The following is a 24,681-nucleotide window of genomic DNA, read 5'->3' as shown; positions in this document are numbered from 1 at the left end:
GATAATTGGCCTGTTTCTGTATTGATGACTTTATTAAGTCATTTAATCTAAAAAAAAACAGTAACTGAACACTAACATGGCGTAATTCTGCACTTGAGGAGTTGAGGGGTATATTTAAAATACTGGGTTACTAGAACAAGATCAAATTAAACAATAACAAATCATGACTATTAAAATGACCCTTTTGTTATTACTGCTTCATTCAAACGATTGTATTACTCGAACTTGTATTATTGCTCTGAGAAATCTTTTTCTCTGCGTGTATTTCCCCCTCCCTCCACTGGGCGGCGGTGCAGACCTGTGAAGCGCTAGCGAGCAGCCGGTGAACACTAAACTTCCGGTGTGACGCGCAGGCGCTTCTCTTCCACAGGTCCGAGCCAACATGGTGGGTACACGGAGAACATCTCACTTCATCTGCCCTCACAATCCTCTTTAATCCACACTTTGTGTTTGTACATCAAGTGCATACAAGCATCGTGTCGCTCCCTAATGGTGTGAAGTTTCCTAAATGCAGTTTTCAAATGCACTTTCGACGGTTTAATATTAGTAAACAGACTAAATGTTGCAGTTTAGCCAATTTAGCTCTAGTTAAGCTGCCACTAGTTGGTTTAAACGCATTTAACTTTTTACACCTTACTCAACGTTATTGATGTTATTTGCAGATTGAAAACAACTCATGACTTCAAGTTTCTCTCATTTTAATGTTTGTATGAGAATCGGTCTTTTTCATCCAATTCTGTAAATGAATTGAACTCGTGAATGGGGTTTTAATTGCACAATCTTGAAGTTTGACAATTGTCCTACGTGGAAAACAGTGTTACTGTTTACAGTGCCTGATTATCGAGAGCACAGACGTCCGTCTGCGGTGTTTTTAGACCGAATAGATGCAATGTTAAGGAGAGGGACGGTGTGCGGACCCAGATGAGTGAGAAACGTCATGTTGGTGTGATGCTATTTACGCTTTAAAATAAATGTGTGTTGGAAGTGATTCTCAGTAGCAGCCAACATTTCACAGTCCAATTCAATCTAAGCAGGTCCTAATTGTGTGTTTGTGTTTAGGGTCGAGTCAGGACCAAGACAGTCAAGAAGGCCGCCAGGGTCATCATCGAGAAGTACTACACGCGTCTGGGCAACGACTTCCACACCAACAAGCGCGTGTGCGAGGACATCGCCATCATCCCCAGCAAGCCTCTGCGCAACAAAATTGCAGGGTAAGTGAAGACTGGACTGCAGCTTTGTGGGTCATCGTTGAAGGTAGTGTGTGTTTTATTTATAGATATACTCATAACATGGTGAATGTAGTTGTTCACAGTAACACAGCACGAATAGAAGGACTATGTTATCTTAAATCTTACGCCTTTTCATAAATAACCATTAATTCCTCTTTGTGCATCAGGTATGTGACGCACCTGATGAAGCGCATCCAGCGTGGTCCAGTCAGAGGAATCTCCATCAAGCTCCAGGAGGAGGAGCGAGAGAGGCGCGACAACTACGTCCCAGAGGTTTCATCTGAACTTTTTGTTTTTCATGCAACATTGGTTTAGATAAGATAAAGGTTATCGATCCCACAGTGGGGAAATTGAATTGTTACAGCAGCTGCAAACAGTAAGGTGCCAAAGAATGAAAATAGAAAATGTTCAAAATGTGTGCATAAACAAAACCATTTTACAGATCTACAGTTTCTACATATACTGTCACATAATTAGACAGTGTGTCTCCCATAAAGTAAATTGACATATAGCACAATAAGGTAAAATGTAAGCTACGTACAAAGACTCTTGAGTCTGTTAGACTGTTGAGTTGAACAGTGTAACAGCGGTGGGTATGAAGGATCTGCAGTACCGCTCCTTCCTACACTGGGGTGGATCACCCACCTCTTCCACAGAGTCCAGTGGACAGCCCAGTACAGAGCTGGCCCTCCTGACCACCAAGTTTAGGGTTTTTATGTCCTGGTCTGTGCTGCCTGCATCCCAGCAGACCACCCTGTAACAAAGGCTACCACAGAGTCCTTAGTAAAGGCCTGGACACTCTGAAGGACCCCGGTCTCCTGCGCAGGTGGAGGTGACTTTGGTCGGCCTTGTACAGGGCATCAGGGTCCAGTCCAGTTTGGACTCAGTTTTGGTCAGTGTTTTGGGTCCTTGATGAACAGACACAGTGTATAGCTTTATTCATCTGCCACCTACTGTTTTATTTACATTTCTGAATGGTTGGGAAAAAAGATGCTTGTGCAGCTTATTAATTCTTTACACTCGTCTCTAGGTTTCTGCTCTGGACCAGGAGCTCATTGAGGTGGATCCAGACACAAAGGAAATGCTCAAGATGCTTGTAAGTGCTCATTTAGCTTTTTTGTGGTGTATGTTGACATGTTGCACCATTCAGCAGTAGCCTATCACACTGAAGGGTATGTGTATGTACACAGCATGCAGAAGATATATATACACCTACATATATTGTAGTAAATTATGTCATTAATACATACTTGTCTATTTTGTTAAAAGTGCTTTAATGTGAATTCTGGAGATAGACTCAGACATACAAATGGTAAATGATGGAAAAGTTTACTGTTTACATTGTTTACTTTTTTACACCAGTACCTTAGTAACTAACGAGCCATGACAATTAAAAGTCTTATTTGTCCACTTACATCATACGTTTCTTTTCCCTGTAGGATTTTGGTGGCCTTTCCAACCTTCAGGTTACCCAGCCAACAATTGGAATGAACTTCAAAACACCTCGAGGACTGTAAAATGTGCAAAAGACCCTAAATAAAAGTCAGTTAGTGGAAATAGCCAGGCTCTTTGTTCATTTTTCATCATCCACATTGTGTTTATAGCTAAGGTGGTCAATGTTCTTTTTGGCACCAATGTATTTATTTACAAGTGACTCCTGTGGTGACTATTATAAATATCTTCATGATACAGTGAATAATGTTTTCATCACATACTTTAACAACCTTTCTAATATGATGCCTTTTTGACAACATACTGTTATACTTTTGTTTGACCCTTTTTTTCTTCATGTACTATAGCAAGAGATGGTTTTTGACAACATAATATACTATATACTATACTACACCCCGGCCATGGCGCAGTGGTTAACATGTTGTGCTCCTGTCACATCTAGGATAAAAACTTACCAAATCTATCACCCAAATCATTTACTGTGGTGACCCCCGACAGGACAAGCCAAAAGGTGTTACCTAATATACTATGACCGTTTTAAACAACATACTATGTCCATTTTTTTCATGACCATGATAGGTTTTTAAACAAAACATTGATGGAATCTCTTCTGCTCAGGATGTAAATCCTAAATGCGGAAAGCGTAGCTGTTATGTCAGAACATATGAAAGCTCTATGGGGAAAATTTTGAGACGACCCCTTACACAACATCATGCCTTGGAAGAGGTCTAGTTTCACTGTAGAACTGACAGTGGGGTAACCATAATGACAGTGTCTGTTTACCCAAGCAAATTACTGCCAGAGATCGCTCCTCGTTTTTCCTCCCCAGAGTTTGTTTACCACCTGACTGGATGCTAAACAGTTCATCGCTGACACCACAGGAAAAAAGCAAACAGCAACAGTTCACATGAAAGGCACCCTGCGATGGACCGCTGCATCCATCGAACTGCTCATATGTATCAGGACCCTGGAACTCTCTGCGTAACACCTCATAGCAAGAGGTTAAGCCTGAGCAGAGTGTTTAGAAAATTAAGAGTGTGATGTTTGTTAGTTGACCTTAATTAATTTCTTTCTAACACCAAGCCTGTTCACCTAAACTGAGGATTACAAACACTGCGCTGAGCCACTCTTCTCTTCATCACATCTGACTGAGACCAATCATCCATTCCATGGTCACCTGCAGCTTTGTCTGCTTGGTAGGGCTTCATGGTTACATTGACACAGCACCTCCTCATAACACAAAAACAAACAATTTCAGTTTCTTACAATATAAATAGTACTATTATTACTTAGACTTGTCATCACCCTTTTTTTATCATTTTTGGTTCAGTTATTAAATTTGTTGACAAACCTGGTTGTCTTTTTTAATCATTTATGTGGCTTGCAACTACTATACTATGACCTTGTTTTCACTACATATACTATGACATTTTTTACCACATACTATACTGTGACATTTATTTACAAAATATACGATGATCTTTATTCACACCACATACTATAATCTTTTTTTAACACATACTATATTATGACCTTTATTTACACCACATACTATACTATGACCTTTATTATTACTTACTATAACCTTTTTCTATCACATACTATACTATGACCTTTATTATTACTTACTATAACCTTTTTTTATCACATACTATACTATGACCTTTATTTACACCACATGCTATACTATGACCTTTATTATTACTTACTATAACCTTTTTTATCACATACTATGACCTTTATTTACACCCCTTACTATATTATGAAGTTTTTTTACCACATACTATACTATGACCTTTTTTCACTACATATTATACTATGATGTTTTGTACCATATACTATACTATGACGGTTGTTTTTAATGACATACTATACTAACACCTTTTCTCTTACATTACATACTATGCTATGATCTTTATTTACAACCCGAACTATACTATGACATTTTATTACCACATACTATAATATGACCTTTATTTACACAACATACTATACTATAATCTTTATTCACACCACATACTATACTATGACCTTTTTTCACTACATACTATACTATGGCGTTTTTAACCGCATACCATACAATGACAGTTGTTTTTAATGACATATTACACTATGACCTTTTTTTTCACCACATACTATACTATGATCTTTATTTACAACCCGAACTATACTATGACATTTTATTACCACATACTATAATATGACCTTTATTTACACAACATACTATACTATAATCTTTATTCACACCACATACTATGACCTTTTTTTACACCCCTTACTATATTATGACCTTTTTTTACCACACACTATACTATGACCTATTTTCACTACATACTATACTATGGCGTTTTTTAACCTCATACCATACAATGACAGTTGTTTTTAATGACATATTATACTATGACCTTGTTTTTCACCACATACAATGTTATGACCTTTTTACACAACATACTATACTATGATCTTTATTCACACCACATACTATACTATGACCTTTTTTCACTACATATACTATGACATTTTGAGCCTCATATTATACTATCACCTTTTCTCCTACATCACATACTATATCACATACTACACTATGACCTTTTTTACACCACATCCTACACTATGACTTTTTTTACACCACATACTATATAACGACCTTTTTTCACTACATACTATACTATGGCGTGTTTTAACCTTATACCATACAATGACAGTTGTTTTTAATGACATATTATACTATGACCTTTTTTTCACCACATACTATATTATGACCTTTTTTACACAACATACTATACTATGATCTTTATTTTTCTACCACATACCATACTATGACATTTTTTACCACATACTATACTATGACCTGTATTCAAACCACGTACTATGACTTTTTTTTTTTACCTCATACTATACTATGGCAGTTTTTTTAATGACTACTATACTATACTTTCACCTTTTTTCCTACATTACATACTATACTATAACCTTTATTCAAACCACATACTACTACTATGACCTTTATTTACACCCCAAACTATACTATGACCTTTCATTACCACATACTATATTACCTTTATTTACACAACATACTATACTATGACCTTTTTCCCCACATACTATACTATGACCTTTCTTTACACCCCTTACTAACTTTTTTACACCATTTTTACACTATGACCTTTTTTTTCACTACATATTATACTTAGACGTTTTGTACCTCATACTATACAGTACTAAAAGAGTTGTTTTTAATGACATTTTTTCTACACCACATACTATGACCTTGTTTTCACTGCATATTATACTATTTGACCTTTATTACACAACATACCATACTATGATCTTTATTCACACCCCATACTATACTATGACCTTTCTTTACACCCCTTACTGTACTATGACCTTTTTTTAACCACATACTATACTATGACCTTTTTTTAACCACATACTATACTATGACGTTTGTCACTATATATTATACCATGACATTTTGTACCTCAAACTATACAGTACTATGACATTTTTTCTACATCACATACTATACTATGACCTTGTTTTCACTACATATTATACTATGATGTTTTTACCTCATACTATACTATGACAGTTGTTTTTATTGATATACTATACTATGACCTTTTTTACACCACATACTGTACTATGACGTTTTCCACTACATATACTACTACTACTACTACTACTACTACTGACATTTTGTACCTTATACTTTACAGTGCTATGACATTTTTTCTACAACACATACTATACTATGAACTTTATTCACATCACATACTATATTATGACCTTTTTTTCACACCACATACTATGATATATATATTTTTTACCAGATACTATGATTTTTATTCAACACAAGAGACCACCCAGAGCGGAGAACAGATCTCCCATTCACTCACTGCACCACATACATAAACACACACCTATCTAGACAAAATACCACATCCATCTTTGCAATCATATATGAGCCCATGCACTGTCACATACATGCCATCACCCACACCTTTCACTTATTCTCATTCATGGCGAGGGGAGGGTTCTGACACGCTGCCTGTGGAGTCCAAGGCAGAGCCTGCAGCACCTCTAGAGCCGTGGCCTCCCTCCCCAACCCAGGAGAAGCAGGGGGGACAGTGGGAAAGGCAGACAGGGCCATGCAGCTTAGCTTGAACGAGCATATATAACCACCAGTATAGTACATTGTGAAGAATAGTCAGAAAAGATTTAGGTGGAAGCAGTTTCATAATATAGCACGTGGTGAAGAAGGCCCTATAGCCTAAACGTGATGGAAAAAGTGTCAGTATGTGGTGAAAAAAAAAAAATAGATTTTAGTATTTTTTTCCACACACACACACACACACTAAACTGACTACAGCAATCCTAATCCCAAACGCTTACTAAAAACCTTATGAACCAACATATACAATGCAGTTTGTCACAAGCTGGCACAGGTTTAGTGTGAAAATGTCATTGCAGAGAAGCCTTTGTCCAAGTGAGCAGACAAACCGTGTAAACACAATGCTTAATGCTTAAACACCTTTATTGTGCCCAATCTGAACAAACTCCACAACTGTAAGTAGCAGCAAACTTGGCAGACCACAATGAGGTAGACTTTCAAAACTCTAAAAAGCAGCTGGGCTAAAGGGACAACAAGCTCAGCACAACAATTCTAATGGATAAAGAAAAGACAATTTGTCTTTGGCACACAGCTTATTATGCATTTATGTCTAACTGGAACAGGAAGGCAAAAATGGAATAAGAAAGCACTGGATCATTTACTGGGTCTACTCAAGCTCTGGATAGATTAAATCAGCTAAGTGGAAGTTCTTACATTCAACGGGAAACAAACAGCTGTTCTAACATAAGAATGTCCCCGTGCTGATGTACAAAAGTGATTAAAAACCACTACCACCTCTCCACACGTGCAAATTAAAAAAGTGCAAAAAAAAAGTCTAACTTTGTACAATTAAATGTTCACTGATCGCAACAGGATGCGTCAGATACAAGACATCATGAACTAGAAGTTGAAGCATATCCAGTACGGTTACATTTAATATACTGTAGCTGACAAAAAAGGTTAAAGTTACTTCCAACATTGTGCCCAGTCAGCTGAGGGGCAAATTAAAATGAAAAACAAAAACAGCCAGAGAAAATTCAGAAAAAATAAAATAAAAAAGGGGGTTTCCCATAAACAGCCGCCTGGTAGAATTCTGTTCAAAATTGTCATGTCAAGACTTAAAACCGTTTGTGTACAAATTAGTAAAAAACTGCGTAAAATGTCTGAAATGCGACTGGTTAAATGAAGCCCAACGCTCAACTCCCAAAAGTAAGAAACACCAGTTGACTTGAACAGGAGGGGGGGAGAAAAAACAAAAAAAAAAACAAAAAAAAAAAAAAAACACATTGACGCCAACTGGGGTGGGGGGAGGGAGGGAAAAATAAAAATTTAAAGGCACTGTATGGCGTTTGCCAATGAACGGCAATGAGACTTGCGTGATTGCTCTTCACTATGCAACACATTTAAACAAAAAAAAAAAAATTAACATTTTCTTAATCTAAGGCTGACTGATTTTTCTGTCTAGCCACAAGTCTGGAAAATGTTAAATTGTGAAGGGCCCCTTGTCTGTCCCAATAAGGTCACTGTGCATAGTGCCACTGTGAACAACAGCAAAAATGTAGCAAGTGCAAAAGTGAACATTTCTAGAGTGATATCCCCAGTGCCTGGTGGCGTGTCATGGTTCCCTCGCTGTGGGATGTCCAGCACACGTGCTCTCCTTGGCGGGCATCCTCGGCCCACAGAGGGGCTCTTCCTCAGGCCCTTCAGTGCGTTTCGACCCATCTGCTTTAACTGGAGTCGCGGTTCTTCTGGTTGCGCATGAGGGGCCTGTGGTTGCTCAAGATGTCCATGGAGTGCTGCCAGTGCCAGCAAGAGCGGCAGTAGTACTTGAAGCAAGCCTGGAATTTAAAAAGGGACAGTGAACTATTATAATTGCATGATGGCAAGACTTAAAACAATGGACCCAAAATGTCACAAGACGGTCTGCACTGACCTGGTCTCTGCAGAAAAAGGGCCCAGGTTGGCGAAGGCAAACTTGACACATCGAGTCTTCCAGGTAGGGGTCAATCTGGACCTGAAGTAGCCAAAACCGAAGTGTGGTACAAATGATGCCACCTTTGAAATGTTCAATGTGCTCCAACACAAATGTCAAGAGGCAACTGCAGCCTCTTAACTAAGGACCCCCCCCCACATTTACAGGTTTGACCAACCAAAGATCTCCAATGCTGGTTTACAGTAAAGCTTGTCAAGTGACGGCACAAATTCTAGAAAACAAAAGCTTTACCTTCTTTGTAAACTTGGGGGTTTTAATCTCCACAAATGCTGCACACACTGCCTTCAGATAACTGCGCTGGTTGTTAAAAGTGACACGACCAGAACCTGTTAAAAAAAAAACAAAAAAAAAAAAACGCTATGGTCACCGCGAATGCAGTAGTGAAACACTAGGTTTCACATAACTACTGCTTTGTCCCTCACCTATGGGGTATTTGTGTTTGTCTGTGTCAATGCCAGCGTACATTACACCTCCAAACAGGTCGTTCATGATGCTGGCCAGAGCCTCTGCATTCAGCATCCCATGGAGAGCACCAACAAACACTGTCTTACTGGGGTCCAGACGCTGGGCAGGGCAGCGCACATAGTTGCTGTCAGAAATCACCCAGGGGATCACCTGCACCTGAATGAACAAAAGAATAAAAAAAAAAAATTAAAGACCATATTTTATTCTAACAGGTGACTGACTCTTCATTTACTGTACATGCAATGGCGGCGCAAAACAAAAAAAAAAAACAAAACACATCTACTCACATCCTTGCATCGCATCCTGCGGCTGGACATCTTGAAGTAGTATTCCCTGTTGTCCTCTGGGTGAAAGGGGTCTTGGGAGCAGGCGTGAAGTAATGCCCGCACAGACTTCTCATTCTCAAACACCAGGTAAACGTAGCCTACAGACAATGATTTAAAATGAGTCTGAGGATTTGGAGGAGTGCTGAATCAAACTGTCCTTTGACAGCAGTGTTTGTTTTTTCTATGGGTCAAATTCTAAACAATAAGACTGATTAGTTTCACCCTGTATCACTGTCTAAGGCCAAGTTTGTGTTGTTTGCATTAGCTTTAGGTTAGTCTGAGACCCTAATGCCAAAACAGGCCTATTTCAAGGTGGGTTGAAAGGTGTGTGTTTTAAATCGGTGTTCAGCACCCATTTGATGACCCAGTTATGCCCAGAATCAGCACCTGTAGCTCGAGACCAACCGTAAAACTCACCACCATGCCATGTGCTCACCACAGTGCCACCCTGAAAACAAAATGGAAGTAGCCTACCAGCTCGTTGTTACCTTTGGCCACATTACCTTTGGGAGGACAGCGAGGGTGCTTTCCATCCTTACCCGGCCACTCCACGGTCAGAGGGCCATACCCACTGAAGGTGTTTATCAGGCCGGCTGAAAAGTAAGTGTAGATGGGTCGGCATAATGTGCATTAGGAGCAAAGACGTTTAGGACACTGCTCAGGAGCTAATATATTTTCACAAATTATACTATAAATTTTGTACTAATGAAAATCACTGCAGCCGAAAGATGTAAAAACTCAGATTCAAATATGTTCCATCATCTGACCTACATTGTGTAACCATGTAGGTCACTACACCTAATCACCCATGAGGCACCTATGCAGACTAGACTAACCGATCACCGCTTGTTTATTGCGCATTTAATTTCTTCGGATAATAAACCCAACAATTTTTGAAAGCAAAACCAGATCAGCAGCAGTATTTACCCTCTGTGATGTCCCAGGGCACGCCACCAAGAAACACTTTGCAAGAGTACAGAGGATCCTTGTTGTTCCTGGGAGGCAGCTGACCGCTCCAGGTGAACGTGGCCTCGTTCACAGCTGAGGGACCAACAGAAGGGTCAGTCTAAATTAAAATTATGTAATCTCAAATTAAAATGGCTGAAAGCAATAAGTACTATACGTTTACCTGCCGCCTGCCTGTGCAGACGAGCCTCCCTCTCAATGCTGAATGCGTCATCTGACTGGTCTAGCACAGTTGCACCAGGCCATGGGGAGCTAGTACGCCAGCGCCGGGAAATGGTTGATGAAGTGGGGCTCGCACTGGAGGGAGGAGTCATTGGCGAGCTCGAGTCCTGGGGATCCAGACGGGATCCCAGGCGCAAAAGGTCCTTCTGCATGTTTGATGCAAGATAAGGCAGGGGAGGGGAAATCCGCAGCGTTGACTGGAAAAGAAAAATAAATTAAGACAGATGACCATTACTTGTACAAGTCATAGGACACAGCCTCAGGAATCAGAGTTGGGGAATTGGGGCGAGGAAATTAACCAAGTGTTGCCTTTGACAGATTTAGACATCACATTGATATTTTATGCAAGGAGATTTGTGTGTTTTAGGGTTGAGACATGTCACTGTGTCTTACCAACATATCGCAGAGGTGGTCTGAGCCAGAGCTGAAGCCGCTGGTCTCCGAGTCCTCAGGACTACTAGAGCGAGAGTCCAGAAAGGAGCTCGAGTCCAGCCTGTTTGCCATGCGAGCCATGCCGGGGAACTTCTCCAGGAAGTCGGCGGTCATGCTCATGGAGTCAGGGGGCAAATAGTTGGATGACTTCCCAAGGATGCTTCTAATGGGACTGTTCAGTATACCAAGCACTAATGGGAAGAAAAATAAGAACAATTTACACACTTGAGACAGCAACTTCAGAGCATGTAACCATGGAAACATTACACCTTATATTTCATTGACAGTCCATTTTGGGAGTGACCACCAAGGGGGTGTGCCGTGTTTACAAAGCAAAATCAATCAGGGAGAAAATTTATGTCTATTTAAGAAACAAGTGGAGGAGCAAAGTAAAGTGTGCTGAATGTACAGACTGACATTGATTGTCGAGATGTGAAAGGCAGCAACGCAAACTGAAGCAAGATTTGTTGCTAGACAATAGCACTGAATGTGCAAAGCTGGCTGCCAACAGCAAACCAAAAGCTTGATGAACTTTAGGCACTTTCAATTTCACATTGGGAATTTGAAGAATAATTTTAGTCAGAGACTTGGGGTTAAGTTACTTAGAAGGCATTACATCAACACCTTTCAGGCTATAGCGACAGCAATGGCAGCCGACACCTTAAGACCTCATGATCACAGTGAATCAGCTGGCAACTGTGACATATTGCATCGCTAGCAACAGCGAGCATGAGGCTCTGCAGGGATTATTCAGCAGTAGGCCGCATTCAAAGCTCTGTCCCACTTTGTTGCAGGCCCAGTTTAGAAAGCTCTAAATGAAGGTACGCCAAGTCAGTTTGGTCATGGGGCAATAAAGCTATAGTTTTACAAATGGGTCAAGCCAAATGGAGGGTAGTTTTAGCCATTACTAGATCCCTGAAAAGATACTTTGAGCCATTTGACAGCATTTAAACTTCATTTTAGTTCACAAATCTTGTGTAGTTACAAGACGACCAATATTAGTTTCAGTCAAAGCAACACCTCGAGCCTCTGCCTTTACAAGGTTACAACAGCAAAACTAAAGCCTGGGGAAACAAAAGTAGCTTTACAGGCTTGCTTGTGCCTGTTTAAGATGCAGCAAAGCAAAACTGCCACATCATCCTCCCTAGTGACGCTACAGCTTGTCCCCGAGACGGACACTGTTGAAATATACTAGATGACTATTAACAGCAGAGATACACACGTCTACATAGCCAGACATTTGCTAATCTTTGTCACACCAAAATAAACCGTGCCATGAGGAGACAAACAAGCAGACTCTGACCTGATCTTAGGAGCAGTTGCCAGTTTTCACACTTCAGACATTCAGGTAAACAAGAGGCCTGCTACTTACTTGAAGGTGAACTGCTCTGAATCTGGGAAGGGGAGACGTGTGCATCCGTCTCCTGGCTGCTCCATGGCCTGTCCCAGCTGGACAGGCTGAGAGACTGTAGGCCGAGGCCCATGTCTGTGACACCCGGTGGGACTCTGGGTGACAGCATCTCCTGGGAGCCCGGCATGCCACCACAGTTTGGGAAGAGCATCCTCCTGCTGCCCACTGCAGCCAGCTCAGATTCTTTTCGGTCCGAGATCCAGTTCACAGATGTAGCAAGAGAGAAGGGAAGAAGTGTTAGATGCTAGAAAGAACAGTTCAAATCTGCATTACAAATACAAGGGCAGGGAGATATTTGTCACAAAAACGTTTTCGTCGAAAGAAATCCCTAAAAACTTCCTCCATAGTCATATCTCCCGTACCCTGGCTGACGGGGGAGCTAACCTGCTGATTCTGTGCCCGGTGCAACTGCCATGCATCTCCGTCCGCATCACTGACCCACCTAACAGCACGTGACATGGCTGCTGATGCACTCACACACCCCTGCTAATGACATCAGCTTCCCCCACCTCCCCGCTTCCTTGCCTAACAACTGTGTAATGAAAAATTCCTGCCGGAGCCGGCGGCTTGTTGGTAGAAGTGCTCCCCTGGCTGGTAGGCGCAGCACGTCTGAGGCAGTGGAAGAACGCTGCCGCTGCTGCAGCTTGCACCGAGTCTAGCCCTTTCTGAGAGCTGACAGATGCAGGAGGGAGGGGGAGCGAAGGGCAGAGCTACAGCAGCCGTGGGAGGGAGCACAGCAAATGACTCAGCACACTTGAATTAAGAAGTAATTCAGACTTTGACAGACGCGAGTTAAACTGAGTCACTCAGTTTTTCCTGTTTTTAACAGCCAAAGCGGTGAACGAGGCATGAAGCACCTCGCAGCTGAAGCAACTGACTGATCAGATGCTGACGACAGAGCAATAGGCAGCGCCAGCTCCTCCCCTCTCCAGGCCTGGAACGCACCCAACTGCCAGCAACAGCCCTGATTCAGCAACACGGAGCTGGGTGGAGGGCCAGCGAGGCCACAGATGTTCAGCTCCATTTGCATTTAAAAAACAAATGAGGACTTAACTTTTAGCGCCCCCAAGTTACATGAGATGGATTTGTCTAAGCATAACTGTTTACAACAAACATTTCCTACTATTCACTAACAATTTAGGCAAATGACCCTTTTGGGGAGGACACGGGAAGTGTGCAGAGCTTAAAGCTTGGCAAACCTCAGTCCTGGGTTGTAGGAGCAACACTTTAATGGTGCAATGCTGCAGAGCAGTGATGCAGCATGAATCAGCTGCTGGCAATCCAATGTTAATGGCAAGGTGACTGGGGTGAAACCAACTGTGGCTCGATTCTTCCTTAAAGTCACCAGCGTTTCACTAAGTGGTTCTGCACAAAACTACAGGACTAGAGTAGACGTCAGGGTTACAGATTCATGTGAAGTCACGTTTCCATTCATTGAACGTAGAGGTGGGTTAATGCTGCATTTTAGACAAGGCCATTAAGGATGAAACAAAGCTTATGTACGTTTATTTTAACCTGAAGCACTTAAACCCCCAAAACGCTTCTCTCAGCTAACATTTAACCTCGCAGCCGGCCGCCGGACCCTCAGTGGCGCCAACCCTTCGCTTAAGGCCATTTCGCCGGCGTCAAAGCGCTCGAGCAGCGGCCGCGTCGTGTTTGACCACAGGTGAGTCCGCTTCAAACATGGCTGCGTCTAATCCTTGGTTCCCTGCGTTTTACGGGGCTGGACGTTACCGCAGAGCAGCTCCGCTGTGCCCTTGGCGCTGTTCGGGGTGGTGCACACGCCGGTGAAGTCCAGCGCGTTGCCCAGCATGGTGTTCATCCGCCGGAAGATGTCCGCGTTGCTGCAGGTGGACAGCGCCGGAGACTCGGCCTCCGCGCACTCCGACCTGCGGGGATCGTTCCTCTGGGGGACAAAGCAGACGTTTAAGGCGAACAAGCCGAAGCCCTCGGTTCTGCGTTCAGGCCGGAACGGAACGTTGAGCTCCGCGTCCTGAACGGCACCGGTGGTCGGTTCGTGACACCAAGGTCAACGCCAGACGCGGCCCGAAGCGAATTAAATTCTCGGCAAAGCCGTTTGGAACTCACCAGGGAAAACGCCATGATGTGAACTAACAGCCTGTGAGAAATGTCACAACAATAACGTCTGACTGCGTTTAAACTTCATACTTATAAAGGCTGCTAGCTGCTAATTAGTGTCAATGTACTGAACGTGTGCTCGTCGAATGAGTGCGCGAGGGCCTCGTTGTGTTCACGTGCACTCAAGTCAAACAGCGAGCCGCAGAAATGCGGATCACGTGACCCCGTGTGTTTTAATTTGAACAGTCCGGGGGTGAAGGAAGTTCGAAGATGCTTTAGTAAAATTAAACTAGGACCATTTTAAGTACAAAAGCCAGAGCTGAAGAGTTTTTATTTATTTGCACGAGGAACATCGGACCAACTTTATTATGTGTTCTCTCAGGAATCAGTGAACTTGATGCTTTTTTTTATACCAAATCAACCGAAAGTGGTTCAAGTTTATAATTTTTTAGTTTTAATTCATATTAATCATCTCATAAGGATGTTGTTGTGTATACATTTATAAAGTTAAACAAAAACGGTCATACTATTGTCCTCCTTTGGTTGTTATGATGTAGATGGCGAATAAAACAGATAAAACAAATGAAACATGTCTAGATATCGAGTCAGAGCTATGATTGTAAAAGGTTGTTACTTTTAAAAATGGTCGGATAAAAAAGGATTTAACGAAAGCCCCTCATTTGTAGTGGAGGGCACATTGTAGATGATACTTCTTGAATTCTGAATGAGCAGAATGACAGAAATGATTTCTGTCACACTCAACTTGTGGTTTCTGAGGGCTCAGCTTGCTCTCCTCAGGTTCTGCCCATTGGGGCATTTCAGCTGTAGAGGGAGACAAAGGACTGCAGCAGAAAACCTTCAGGCCTCATCTACTTGTTGGTTTGATGTCAAAGGAAAAAATTATCACAAACCAAGATGGCATAAATAAATGTTGACAGTCACTTTAGAAACCATATGAAATTGACTGATTTTGTTCTTACCTTTAATTGAAAGACAAGATGATGGTTATATACTGTACGTCTTTGTAAATAAATTCTTTAATTTGATCGTCAGATCGTCATTATTCCTTTTTCTTAGAGAAATATAACCAAAACATCTCAATAATGAAAGGCGGTGTTTGTAGCATTTCATCATACGACATAAGCAAAGCTAAAGAACACGTTCTGTCGTGCATCTCGTCGCGTCCCCATCTTCACACACTATTGATTTCATGTCAATTCCAGTGTTTGCTGTGAAAGTGATGTTAAGTGCCCTGTTTTTTCTGTGAAGGGCAAACTTCTGGATTTTCTTCTTGAATCTGTCATCTGTGCTTTAACACAGTGTTTATTAGCACTAATAATTTTGGATTTTTCTTATGTGATGCATTTTAGATGTTCTCTTAAATTTAACCCAATTTAAATGTAAAGATACTTAAATTCATCCTCCCTGATTGGCAGACGTCAACACAGTAAAAAAAAAGCTGAGGATTAGATCAACATTTGACTCATCATCCTGTTCAAGCATAAACCAAACAGTTTCCAGTTAAACACCAGAACCATCATCACCACAATTGAGCACCTGGTCACATTGAGAACAGTCACTTAAGAGTCTCTGGAGGAGGCATCGGGTCACGGTTGGCTGAGCAAAGCATCTAATCAGCTGATGAGAGCCGAGTGCAGAGGCCGTACCCACACATGATGCAAAGCCACTAATGTAATCGTTTTTACAAATGAAACACTGGCTTGAATTATTGATGTCAACATCTGATGCTCTTCGGAGACAATGTACATATGGACAATGAATGACAGACCAAGACAGAAATGCATTCACTTCCTTTATTCATAAGATGGATTTTTTTTTATTTACATCTTATGCACAGCAGATACAAAGACAAACATTTTCTAAACCACAAACTAAATTTCTCCATTATTCTAATCCCGTCTGTTTCAAAATGCCCCCAAAACACAACCCTAGTCGCTTGTAGTCCAGTTTCACATTCTGAAAGACCGTTTTATGGCAATCTCATTTTAGCACAATGGCACGAGCCACTTTCAGGATACTTCCATTTGACAGATACCTACAACCCCTTTAAACAAATTGCACTTTTTTTCTTCTTTAAAACTACTTCAACAGGATTATAGGATCAAAAAATTAACACCAAAAACACAAGAGACGACTAAACATCCAACTTATACAGGTTCATTATTTAGTTGCACAAAAATGCATAAATATACATTACACAAAAAGTACAAAAATATTTGTACTTTTCCATTGCTCAAATAATGACAGACACTGATATGATCATAAAGGACGGGGATTGTCAGAACATAGGGATGCATTCACAAGGTCCATGCGAGATAAGCCATTAACACAACAGCCTAGCTTTCACAGGAGGTAAGAGCAAGGTTCTACAGGAAAACAAAACATTTTGCTGTCTAGTCCAAGTAAGGAGGCAACACAAACACTAAGAAAATCAGGATACACAGGACTCTGCATTCTAAGTTCATGCCAAAATACTAACATGCAATGACTCGATGCTTTCAAGCCTCCCAGGAGCAGGAACCCGCGGAAGGAATAGCTTAACAACCAACTCCAATGTGTCAGTTTTCCTCAGCAATGATGATCCATGGAGTTTGACTGGGGGATTGCATGAGGTTTTAAGTAGTGCTAGGATGGTACCGCAATAGTTGCCAAGGTTAAGCTCAGATTGTCGACAGCAAGATGGTTTCAACTCAGACTCCCCCAGAAACGTTTAGGAGAAGATATAAATACCGTTTGTTTATAATAATGCACATCTGTCCATTAAATAAACCTGATTAAATTAATGAGCTCGGCAAACCTCACTTCAGCTGGACAAAGGTGGGGTTTCCAGATGCCTGAAGAAAAAAGAAGACAAACATAAGATGAAGGTCCTTTATTAAACTAAGGGCAAACGTCCTGGTCTAACTTTCCTATACCGTTGCACTCAGCCCCAAACCAGCTGGTTTAAGATTCATAATCATTATAAAAAGAAAAAAGGTTCAGATATTTTGCTAAGCACCTGTGCACACTGGATTTGAAATTACAAGACTGTGATGCTTTCGAGGTCTATGACACAGGAAGAGACGACGTCACAAAAAGCCACTTCATCTTTAGTGGAAAACGGGTTTGCGACAGAGTGACGCAGACCAGCTGGAGAAGCTCGGGGTCCTAAAGAGTTTATGGTTCCACGGGGGAATTAAATGAAATTCACGTCATGTGGGTTAATCCACAGTTTAACGTTAGGTTGGCGCCATTATGCAGGTTTCAGCAGAGAGAGATACAACAAAGGTTACTCACTAAACATCTAACAAAACTGCCGGGACTTCCATCCAGGCTGGGAAGTCTCAGAGGGAGTAGGGTACCAGCGCATCTGAAGAAATACAAACACATGTCATGTACAACAGACCAAACTAAGGCTTTGAGCTCCAAGTTTCAGTTTTGCAGATTCATTATCCATTGAGGCGATTCCCGTTGCCCGGGAGGTTTCAAACGACTGTCCCTTTAAGCTCTGGTCTGTGAAGTCATGGGAATGCGGTTGCGTAGCAGCTTATTGAGGACAATAGTCCGAGTAATTAACAGCATGGAAATGTGGGAGCTGAAGCTCTGCTGGTGTTAAACGTTTCCACTAGGTAAGAGCTGGTCTGCCTGTACCGTTCCATACGGTGATTAAACCCTGTGGCAGAATGAGGTCTCAGTCACTCAGTGGAACTGAACCCAAGCCAAACGGCTTATTAGCAACCTAACGTAACGCAGTCAGGCTGAGCAGGACTCGAAATATTTGAGGGATCTTTCCTCAAAATGCAATTAAAACGCCGCCCCCGCCCGTTGTGTGGCCACGCAGTCAGCTAATAATCCAACAGGAAAACAGACAGCATGTTGGCGCCTCCGCACGGCCTCAGGTTTGACAGTTTCTGAGCAAATGCTTCACATTCCTTTGCTCTAGTGCCTGATAAAATGCCCCACGTCGTAGCAGCCTGCTTTTAATTGTCGCACTCCCCTGTGTTCCTACATTGCAGCAGGAAGTTAACTCACAATGAACTTTAAGTGACCCAACAAGAAATATTTTCCATTGCTACTGTTACCAATAGCTAAAATAGCCCTGCCTCATAGCTAGCAAGGCTTTTGCATTAGGTAAAACTATTACAATAAAACCTTTATATTTACTAAAATTAAATGAACTTGGGATCAGACATAAGATCTGTTCAACTCAAATAGTTTCTTTTCCTTTAGAACACGACTCAGTGACATCGAGCCACGAGCCCCAACAACAAAGGCCAAGTTTAAACCTCATGTTTCCCCAATATTAACACTGTCCACAGCAACATGCACAGTTCAAGTCTGCTGGCTGTAGGAGTGCTGCGTAGCTTCTATCAAGCCTCCCTGCTGAGCGCTAACGGATACTGAGAAGAAGAAGATGGAGCACACACCGGTTGGTCCCTCACCTGGGCGTGGAGGGCTGCGGCGGCGGCAGCGGCCGCCGGGTAAGTGAAGGCTGCGTGAGGGAGGCCGGGGGTCAGCTCCGTGGTGTACAGGGGGTAGGGGGTCCAGGCGTCGGGCGACGCTGGGATCAGCGCGGCCCCCGTCAGGTCGTCTGGGAGGAAACAATGCTCACATCATCTACAGTCAGCACCGGCTAAATCTGCTCTGTAGGAACAACCTGCAAGAAGCTTTTTGCTATTTTGTGTCACAATATGGCTTTTGGGTTCGCAGCTAGAGCCTTTACTAACATGCATTTGAATGCAGACGTAACCAGCGGTTCTGGATCCAAACGGACCCTCAGAGGCTTAAAGTCTCTAGAGCTGCGTGCAGAAATACGAGCAGCAGGTTGATAAACGCTTGGTCGTTTCCACCGCTCGTCCTCCACCTCTCCTACAGCTTTTCCCTTCTGCTGTTTTGCCGCAACACCCTCAAAATTTCGTTTAGCAAAAAACTCTGCCCTGGACGAAGCTCAGCGTTGTCCAAGTGGAACGAGTGGAGCAGGTGTTAAGGCAAAGAGCAGAGACGTCCCCGAATGAAAGGTCAGCTGGACAGAAGCGAAGCAGCATCTTAGAAGTCAAGATGACATGCAGGTGGAGGTGCGTTAGTCCTTCGTTTGTTAGAGTCTGATTGAACCCTGCCCAAACACCGTCATCACATACACATTTAAAAAAGTAAATTAAAAGAACTGGCAACGCCAAGGTGAGAGTGGATGAGAGCCTAGAGTGGTGCAGCCGAACAACTTACATGGGTCCCGTGCAATGAAGTGAGCTCCTAGAGCAGGGTGGATATTTGTGGGGTTCGGTGTGGCCATCAGCTTACTCTTTGCCATCTTCGTGTTGGCTTTAGCAAACTCTAAGCGCAGGGTCTGGGGACTTTCGGGGTCAAAACGGATTCCCTGGGGGGAGAGAGGGAGGAGGGGAGTTTGAGGGGCGGTAGCTCAGCAGTCTCACGGCCTCCTTTCCTGGAGCCCTGTCTCAATTCCCAGGGTGCATCCTTCCAGCTTCCCTTGAGCAGAGCACTACTCGCTCCCTCAGCCGGCGTTTACTGAACCGGAGCCGCCCCCTTTAAACCAAAACAGAGCCGAGGATACACTCCTGGAATATCTCGACATGCTCAACATCCCCCTCTCCTCATGACAGGATCAACAACGCTGCGGCGGCTGGAGGCGGATTCGCCCCGTCGCACGCCGGGAGGAGAGGGGGACGAGGGAAGGGGCCACAGGCGACAGTGTCACGTCTTTGAGGTGCGTTGGCCCTGCTTGTGTTGTGGTGCCCTAAGCGTTGTGCCCACATGCAGGTGAGTAGTATTCTGGTGTGTGTTTGTGTGTGTGTCTGTCTGTGTGTGTGTGTCTCTAAGAGGTGATGCACATAAGGAAGGCTACACTGAGAGAGAAGGGTTATTTACTGCCAATGTGGACTACTGGTGGCAAAATAAAGGGTTAAACTACCAGAGATGTGTCCAAATATCACTACACGTGGCTTTGGATCAAGTATTACAGTAAAGCAGTGAAAGCTAAACCAGACTAGGAAGGATGTGTATCAAGGTCAAAGTAAACTACCGTAAGGCTACAGGATTCTGGCCTCTTTCCAAAAATGGCCCTGCCATTGAATTATGAAAGACAAAACGGGTTGACTGAAGATTTTTAAAAGTCCCAACCATTCAGGATTTAGATGTAAACAGAGGTTATGACAAATCTAACAACTACACATGTTTAAACAAGAGGGATTAAAAAAACAGCAGCTGACGCAAAAGAAACGTTCAAGGAAGTAAAACAAGGCAGTGCTTACATTTAGTGCATTTTTGGCAGCTTCAGCTCCAGATCGACTGTCAAAAGTTACAAACCCAACAGGCTGCGAGACAAAAGGGAAGAAACAGACTGAAACAACCAGCAGGAAAATCCTCAACACAACACGCGCCGTTAAATCACGTGGGAGCAGGTTTGAAAGAGTCTGAAGGCGTCGTCACCGAGACCTTGGTGTTTTAGCGCTTCCAGCGGTGAAGGACTCACCTGCTTTGACGTTAACTTAATCAGTGACCCTTCGTAGCCCTGCGGGAGAGAGACAGGCGTTACCCAACCGGAGTCACATGCAGGAGCTCGGGCAGAAAGTGGCTTCGTCCAAAGGAACCTGCCCGTGTGCAGCTTCAGTTAAACTTTAACGGCTCTGAGCTCTTATTCTCGAAGCCGACGTGAAGAGGGACCAGAGCGGGTCAGCGGCTCTGGACCGATGACCTGAGGACAAAACTAGCACTAGGATGAGGGGAGCGATGGAGGATTTATCTCCTGATGCAGAGTCGCATCCATAGAAAATAAAAGCTTAACAATCTGTGACGAAACTTGAGCAAGAATTGGATTTAGCTCAGGAAAAAAGCAGGTACGGTTTAAAGCAATTAAAAGGTTTCTGTTAAAGCGAACAGGTTTGACTGAGGAAGCGACTGCTTCGCTTCCCAGCGGCTGAACGCTGGGAGGAAGCGCTTTGGCTGCGCTGGGTCAGGGAGCGGCTTGGCCGGTCGCGAGCGCTACTCATTTACACATTCCACAGGAGCATCCATGTGCACGAGATACCACTTCCAATTTGGTTAGTTAGGACACGGGAGGGAGGCAGTTTATGGACCTGGAGCCCACTCAAAACCCGTGATGGACAAACAATGATGTGGCCTCATTTCCATGTATGCAAATCTGCCGCTCCTTCATGAAAGTCAAGGTCTTCCTGAGCGCGGGCGTTCTGACCCACAGCAGCGGCCTGAGCCCAGGACTTACCTTAAAAGGCCTGAAGAGGAGGTAAAGTTCCCGCGGTTTGATGTCGACGGGCAGCCCGCTGACAAACAGGGTTCGCACCTGCAAACACACAACCTCCATTTAGAGCAGCTGAAACAAACACGCTTCATGATCAGAATTCACTGAGGCGACGTCGTCTCAAACCTCGTCCTCGTCCTGATGGAGGCTCCATGAAGCTGGACCAACGCGCGGCCCTTTAAGACCACCTTACATTCAAAACCATTGCTTTCTGACCCTTTGACGTTTACAGGAAAGGAGCAGTTCACTGATTATTCTCAGAGACTGTTCAGTTCCGAGGGCGTGAAAGGATCCAGAGCAGGAAAACGTCACCATCATGATTCTGTGCGTTTCCACACGACCACATTAAAATCTAGTTTCAACTTTTCTTCCAGCTGTCATTAGCACGTCTCTGAACGCCAGTGAGTGAGGCTGAACGAGGCCGTGGCGCGTGGGAGCCCGACGCGCCGCCGCTCGCGGGGCCGCGCGTCTCCAGCGGTGCGACGCCTCAGGACAATGGGACTGCGAGAGGAACAGCACCGAACAACAGCGCAGCGTGACGCCGTTTCCTTCCTCTGACCCACAGCATTTTTCAGGTGCAGCACAGCAGCAATTCTCGGCCTTTAAGTCAACACACAAACTCCGACATGTTCTAATCTGGACTCGACGGCTGCGTGGAGACGAAGCGGGAGGAATGGAAATAAAGATTTGGGATATGATAGTTTTTTTGTTGACGTTTTGAATCACAAAAAAGGTTGTGTAGCCAAGAAACGTCAAAACGCTAATTTTAGAACAACATTTCTCAGATACGAATTTTGAATTTAAAATATAATTTGACTTTATTTCGTTTTGTTTGTCACATGTATTAAAAATAAAGATGAGAATCAAGAGACTGAAAACGAATTTGAAATTAAGAAGCTCAGAGATAATTAAGGCCAATATTAATGTTTTCCGTCCACACGTTTCCTTCTTGCTGCACATTCTAACCTCCCGCCCTTCATAATAAAACTAGGCGGCGGAAGCCACTTCTTGACGGAGTCTTGTTTGAGGCTTTTAACCCGCACCTGGAGACGCTGGGTTCAGATTAAGACGTCGCTCCAGTTTGTGGGGCTGAAGAAGCGTGGAGGCGAACTTTAAAGACGCCCCGCGCTCGTGGAGCGGGTCTTTGCGCATTCCTTTCCACGTCTTCAAATCAAGACACGACATACAAACAAATCCTGTAAAACGGTGCGTGTTTAGAGAAAGACGGACAGTGGTCGCGAACTGAACCGGGTCAAAGTCCGACTGCGTAACGAAACTTCTCCGAACTCACCTCCTCCTCGATGGAAACGTTGTTGTTCGGCTCCGCGTCCGCTTTCAGGCTCATTGTGACGGCGGCTTCGGCTGCTGCGGCGCAAACTATCAGGTTTTTCTTCGTCGTGTGATATTTCCCCCAAGTGCGTCTGAAGCTGCAGTGAAGGTCCTGGTGGCGTCTGAGCTTCAGGACAGAAGATGTGCCGAGGTGCGCTCGTGCGGACGATGACGGCGAGGTATCCGAAGATATTAGAGTAGTGTTGCGAGAGAGAATCATTCATAAAAAGGATGAAAGGGAAAGAAAAGAAACAGAGACACGCACTAAACTAAAGGTGAGAGGGTGGATTTGTGCTCCGTGTGTGAAGGTGAGAGATGGGGGGGAAGAAGTGCGCGTAAAAACAGAAAGCCTCTGCGCTCACATCAATGCCCTCAGCTGCGGGACAGTGCGGAGGAGGAAGAACAAGTAAACTTTTCTCACTGGAACGCGTCTCTCTCTCCTCCGCTCCGCGAGCGAACCCCCTCCTCCCGCTCGCCCGCCGCCGCCGCCTCCCGCTGGTTTTCAATTAGGTCATCAATTATGTCGGAGTCCGCTGCGAGCCGTAATCAGGCGGCAGATCCGCCTCAGCTGTTGCAGGAGGACCCGAACCCTGCGTTTCTGCGGGACCCGGAAGGCCGGCGGTGATTTACCGCACAACGCTCAACTTTACGGTTTAGTTCGAGCTGGAGCACAAATGCACGAATGTGCCTTGGACTTTCCGGAGGTTATAATAAGTAGTTTAATATTTATTTTAGACCAAATCTTCTACTTACAGGCCTATTTTGAATAAAGGTTTATTTTATATTTTATTTTTCTGTTCGTTGAATTGAGTCTTTTATATATTATCATATTTTCTGCGATCAGATCGCATGTTTAACCTGCGAATTAATTGGCATTATCATTTAATAAAGCGGATGAAAAGTGAGCAAAATAATATGTTTTGTTATTTGTATTTGGCCTTTGTATCAATATATAAAAATATTCTACATAATATGATACCATAAAAATAAAGCCTATACAGAGTCACTTTATCAGAACGATCGTTTGATGAATTTATTTTTACCAGTATATTGGATTTGTATAAAACTAAAGGGATATTTTATTTTGTGCATTTGTGTCTGTGTTTATAGTTTAATACGTATGACTTCAGTTTGGCGGAGGGAGCTTCATCTTGATAATCTGCAGTCAACAGGGATTCAACACACGCCCAGAAATGGGAAACACATCATGTGTTTCTACAGAAACGTCTCCTTAGACTCAAAGATTCTTACTGAAAAAAATAATAGCTTTGTGTTTGTTTATGAGGTAGTTATAGTTGCAGTCAATGTGATTAAATAAACAAAGTGTCAGTTTAGATTCAAATGCTTGTTGATGCTACTACAAACAATAATACTAATACTAATAAAT

General features: G+C 43.2%; 3 protein-coding genes and 1 long non-coding RNA gene across 9 annotated transcripts; 2 read left to right on the top strand and 2 right to left on the bottom strand.

Annotated features, from left to right (window-relative positions):
- Window positions 1–243: 243 nt before the first annotated feature.
- Window positions 244–2,788, top strand: LOC114852505 (40S ribosomal protein S17-like). Of its 3 annotated transcripts, none has more exons than XM_029144963.3 (5): window positions 244–385; window positions 1,060–1,211; window positions 1,397–1,502; window positions 2,260–2,325; window positions 2,669–2,788. In XM_029144963.3, the coding sequence occupies exons 1-5, from the start codon at window positions 383–385 to the stop codon at window positions 2,744–2,746; spliced, it is 405 nt and encodes a 134-aa protein (XP_029000796.1). In that variant the 5' UTR covers window positions 244–382; the 3' UTR covers window positions 2,747–2,788. The 3 variants fall into 3 exon arrangements, with proteins under 3 accessions (XP_029000796.1, XP_029000797.1, XP_055363472.1); XM_029144964.3 differs by having other exon boundaries at window positions 377–492; XM_055507497.1 differs by lacking the exon at window positions 244–385 and adding an exon at window positions 1,005–1,008 and having other exon boundaries at window positions 1,059–1,211.
- Window positions 2,789–7,203: 4,415 nt separating this feature from the next.
- cpeb1b (cytoplasmic polyadenylation element binding protein 1b) lies at window positions 7,204–14,929 on the bottom strand. 3 transcript variants are annotated; one of them, XM_029145086.3, is made up of 12 exons: window positions 14,702–14,929; window positions 14,348–14,519; window positions 12,575–12,796; window positions 11,164–11,393; window positions 10,712–10,967; window positions 10,510–10,623; window positions 10,086–10,175; window positions 9,544–9,680; window positions 9,214–9,412; window positions 9,023–9,117; window positions 8,732–8,812; window positions 7,204–8,636 (listed from the first exon to the last, which is right to left on the bottom strand). In XM_029145086.3, the coding sequence occupies exons 1-12, from the start codon at window positions 14,714–14,716 to the stop codon at window positions 8,526–8,528; spliced, it is 1,722 nt and encodes a 573-aa protein (XP_029000919.1). In that variant the 5' UTR covers window positions 14,717–14,929; the 3' UTR covers window positions 7,204–8,525. The 3 variants fall into 3 exon arrangements, with proteins under 3 accessions (XP_029000919.1, XP_029000918.1, XP_029000920.1); XM_029145085.3 differs by having other exon boundaries at window positions 10,071–10,175; window positions 14,702–14,928; XM_029145087.3 differs by lacking the exons at window positions 14,348–14,519; window positions 14,702–14,929 and adding an exon at window positions 12,998–13,293 and having other exon boundaries at window positions 10,071–10,175.
- Window positions 14,930–16,492: 1,563 nt separating this feature from the next.
- On the bottom strand, window positions 16,493–23,514 carry LOC114852389 (RNA-binding protein, mRNA-processing factor 2a). Of its 2 annotated transcripts, none has more exons than XM_029144734.3 (8): window positions 23,257–23,514; window positions 21,930–22,007; window positions 21,180–21,218; window positions 20,959–21,021; window positions 19,916–20,066; window positions 19,120–19,283; window positions 17,990–18,062; window positions 16,493–17,547 (listed from the first exon to the last, which is right to left on the bottom strand). In XM_029144734.3, the coding sequence occupies exons 1-7, from the start codon at window positions 23,512–23,514 to the stop codon at window positions 17,997–17,999; spliced, it is 819 nt and encodes a 272-aa protein (XP_029000567.1). In that variant the 3' UTR covers window positions 16,493–17,547; window positions 17,990–17,996. The 2 variants fall into 2 exon arrangements, with proteins under 2 accessions (XP_029000567.1, XP_029000568.1); XM_029144735.3 differs by having other exon boundaries at window positions 19,135–19,283.
- LOC121202118 (uncharacterized) lies at window positions 20,104–24,311 on the top strand. Its single transcript, XR_005897444.2, has 2 exons — window positions 20,104–20,467; window positions 22,340–24,311. It is a non-coding gene; the product is annotated as an uncharacterized LOC121202118 (long non-coding RNA).
- The last annotated feature ends 370 nt before the right edge of the window (window positions 24,312–24,681 follow it).

Source organism: Betta splendens, chromosome 3 (genome assembly GCF_900634795.4).
Source record: "Betta splendens chromosome 3, fBetSpl5.4, whole genome shotgun sequence".
NCBI classification, from domain to species: Eukaryota; Metazoa; Chordata; class Actinopteri; order Anabantiformes; family Osphronemidae; genus Betta; species Betta splendens.
This window is presented reverse-complemented; position numbering and strand designations above follow the sequence as displayed.

What these genes read in the sequence shown, in the direction of transcription:
- LOC114852505 (XM_029144963.3), top strand. An exon ending in CTGCGCAACAAAATTGCAGG is followed by an intron (nt 1,212 to 1,396) that starts GTAAGTGAAGAC and finishes TTTGTGCATCAG; the next exon opens with GTATGTGACGCACCTGATGA. An exon ending in AGGAAATGCTCAAGATGCTT is followed by an intron (nt 2,326 to 2,668) that starts GTAAGTGCTCAT and finishes TTTTCCCTGTAG; the next exon opens with GATTTTGGTGGCCTTTCCAA.
- cpeb1b (XM_029145085.3), bottom strand. An exon ending in TCAGAGCAGTTCACCTTCAA is followed by an intron (nt 11,394 to 12,574) that starts GTAAGTAGCAGG and finishes TCTTCCCATTAG; the next exon opens with TGCTTGGTATACTGAACAGT. An exon ending in CCCCCAAGTTTACAAAGAAG is followed by an intron (nt 8,813 to 9,022) that starts GTAAAGCTTTTG and finishes TGGCTACTTCAG; the next exon opens with GTCCAGATTGACCCCTACCT.
- LOC114852389 (XM_029144734.3), bottom strand. Translation starts at nt 23,514, where the DNA reads ATGATTCTCTCTCGCAACACTACTCTAATATCTTCGGATACCTCGCCG. An exon ending in TCCTCTTCAGGCCTTTTAAG is followed by an intron (nt 21,219 to 21,929) that starts GTAAGTCCTGGG and finishes TCTCTCCCGCAG; the next exon opens with GGCTACGAAGGGTCACTGAT. An exon ending in CTGCCAAAAATGCACTAAAT is followed by an intron (nt 20,067 to 20,958) that starts GTAAGCACTGCC and finishes CTCTCCCCCCAG; the next exon opens with GGAATCCGTTTTGACCCCGA.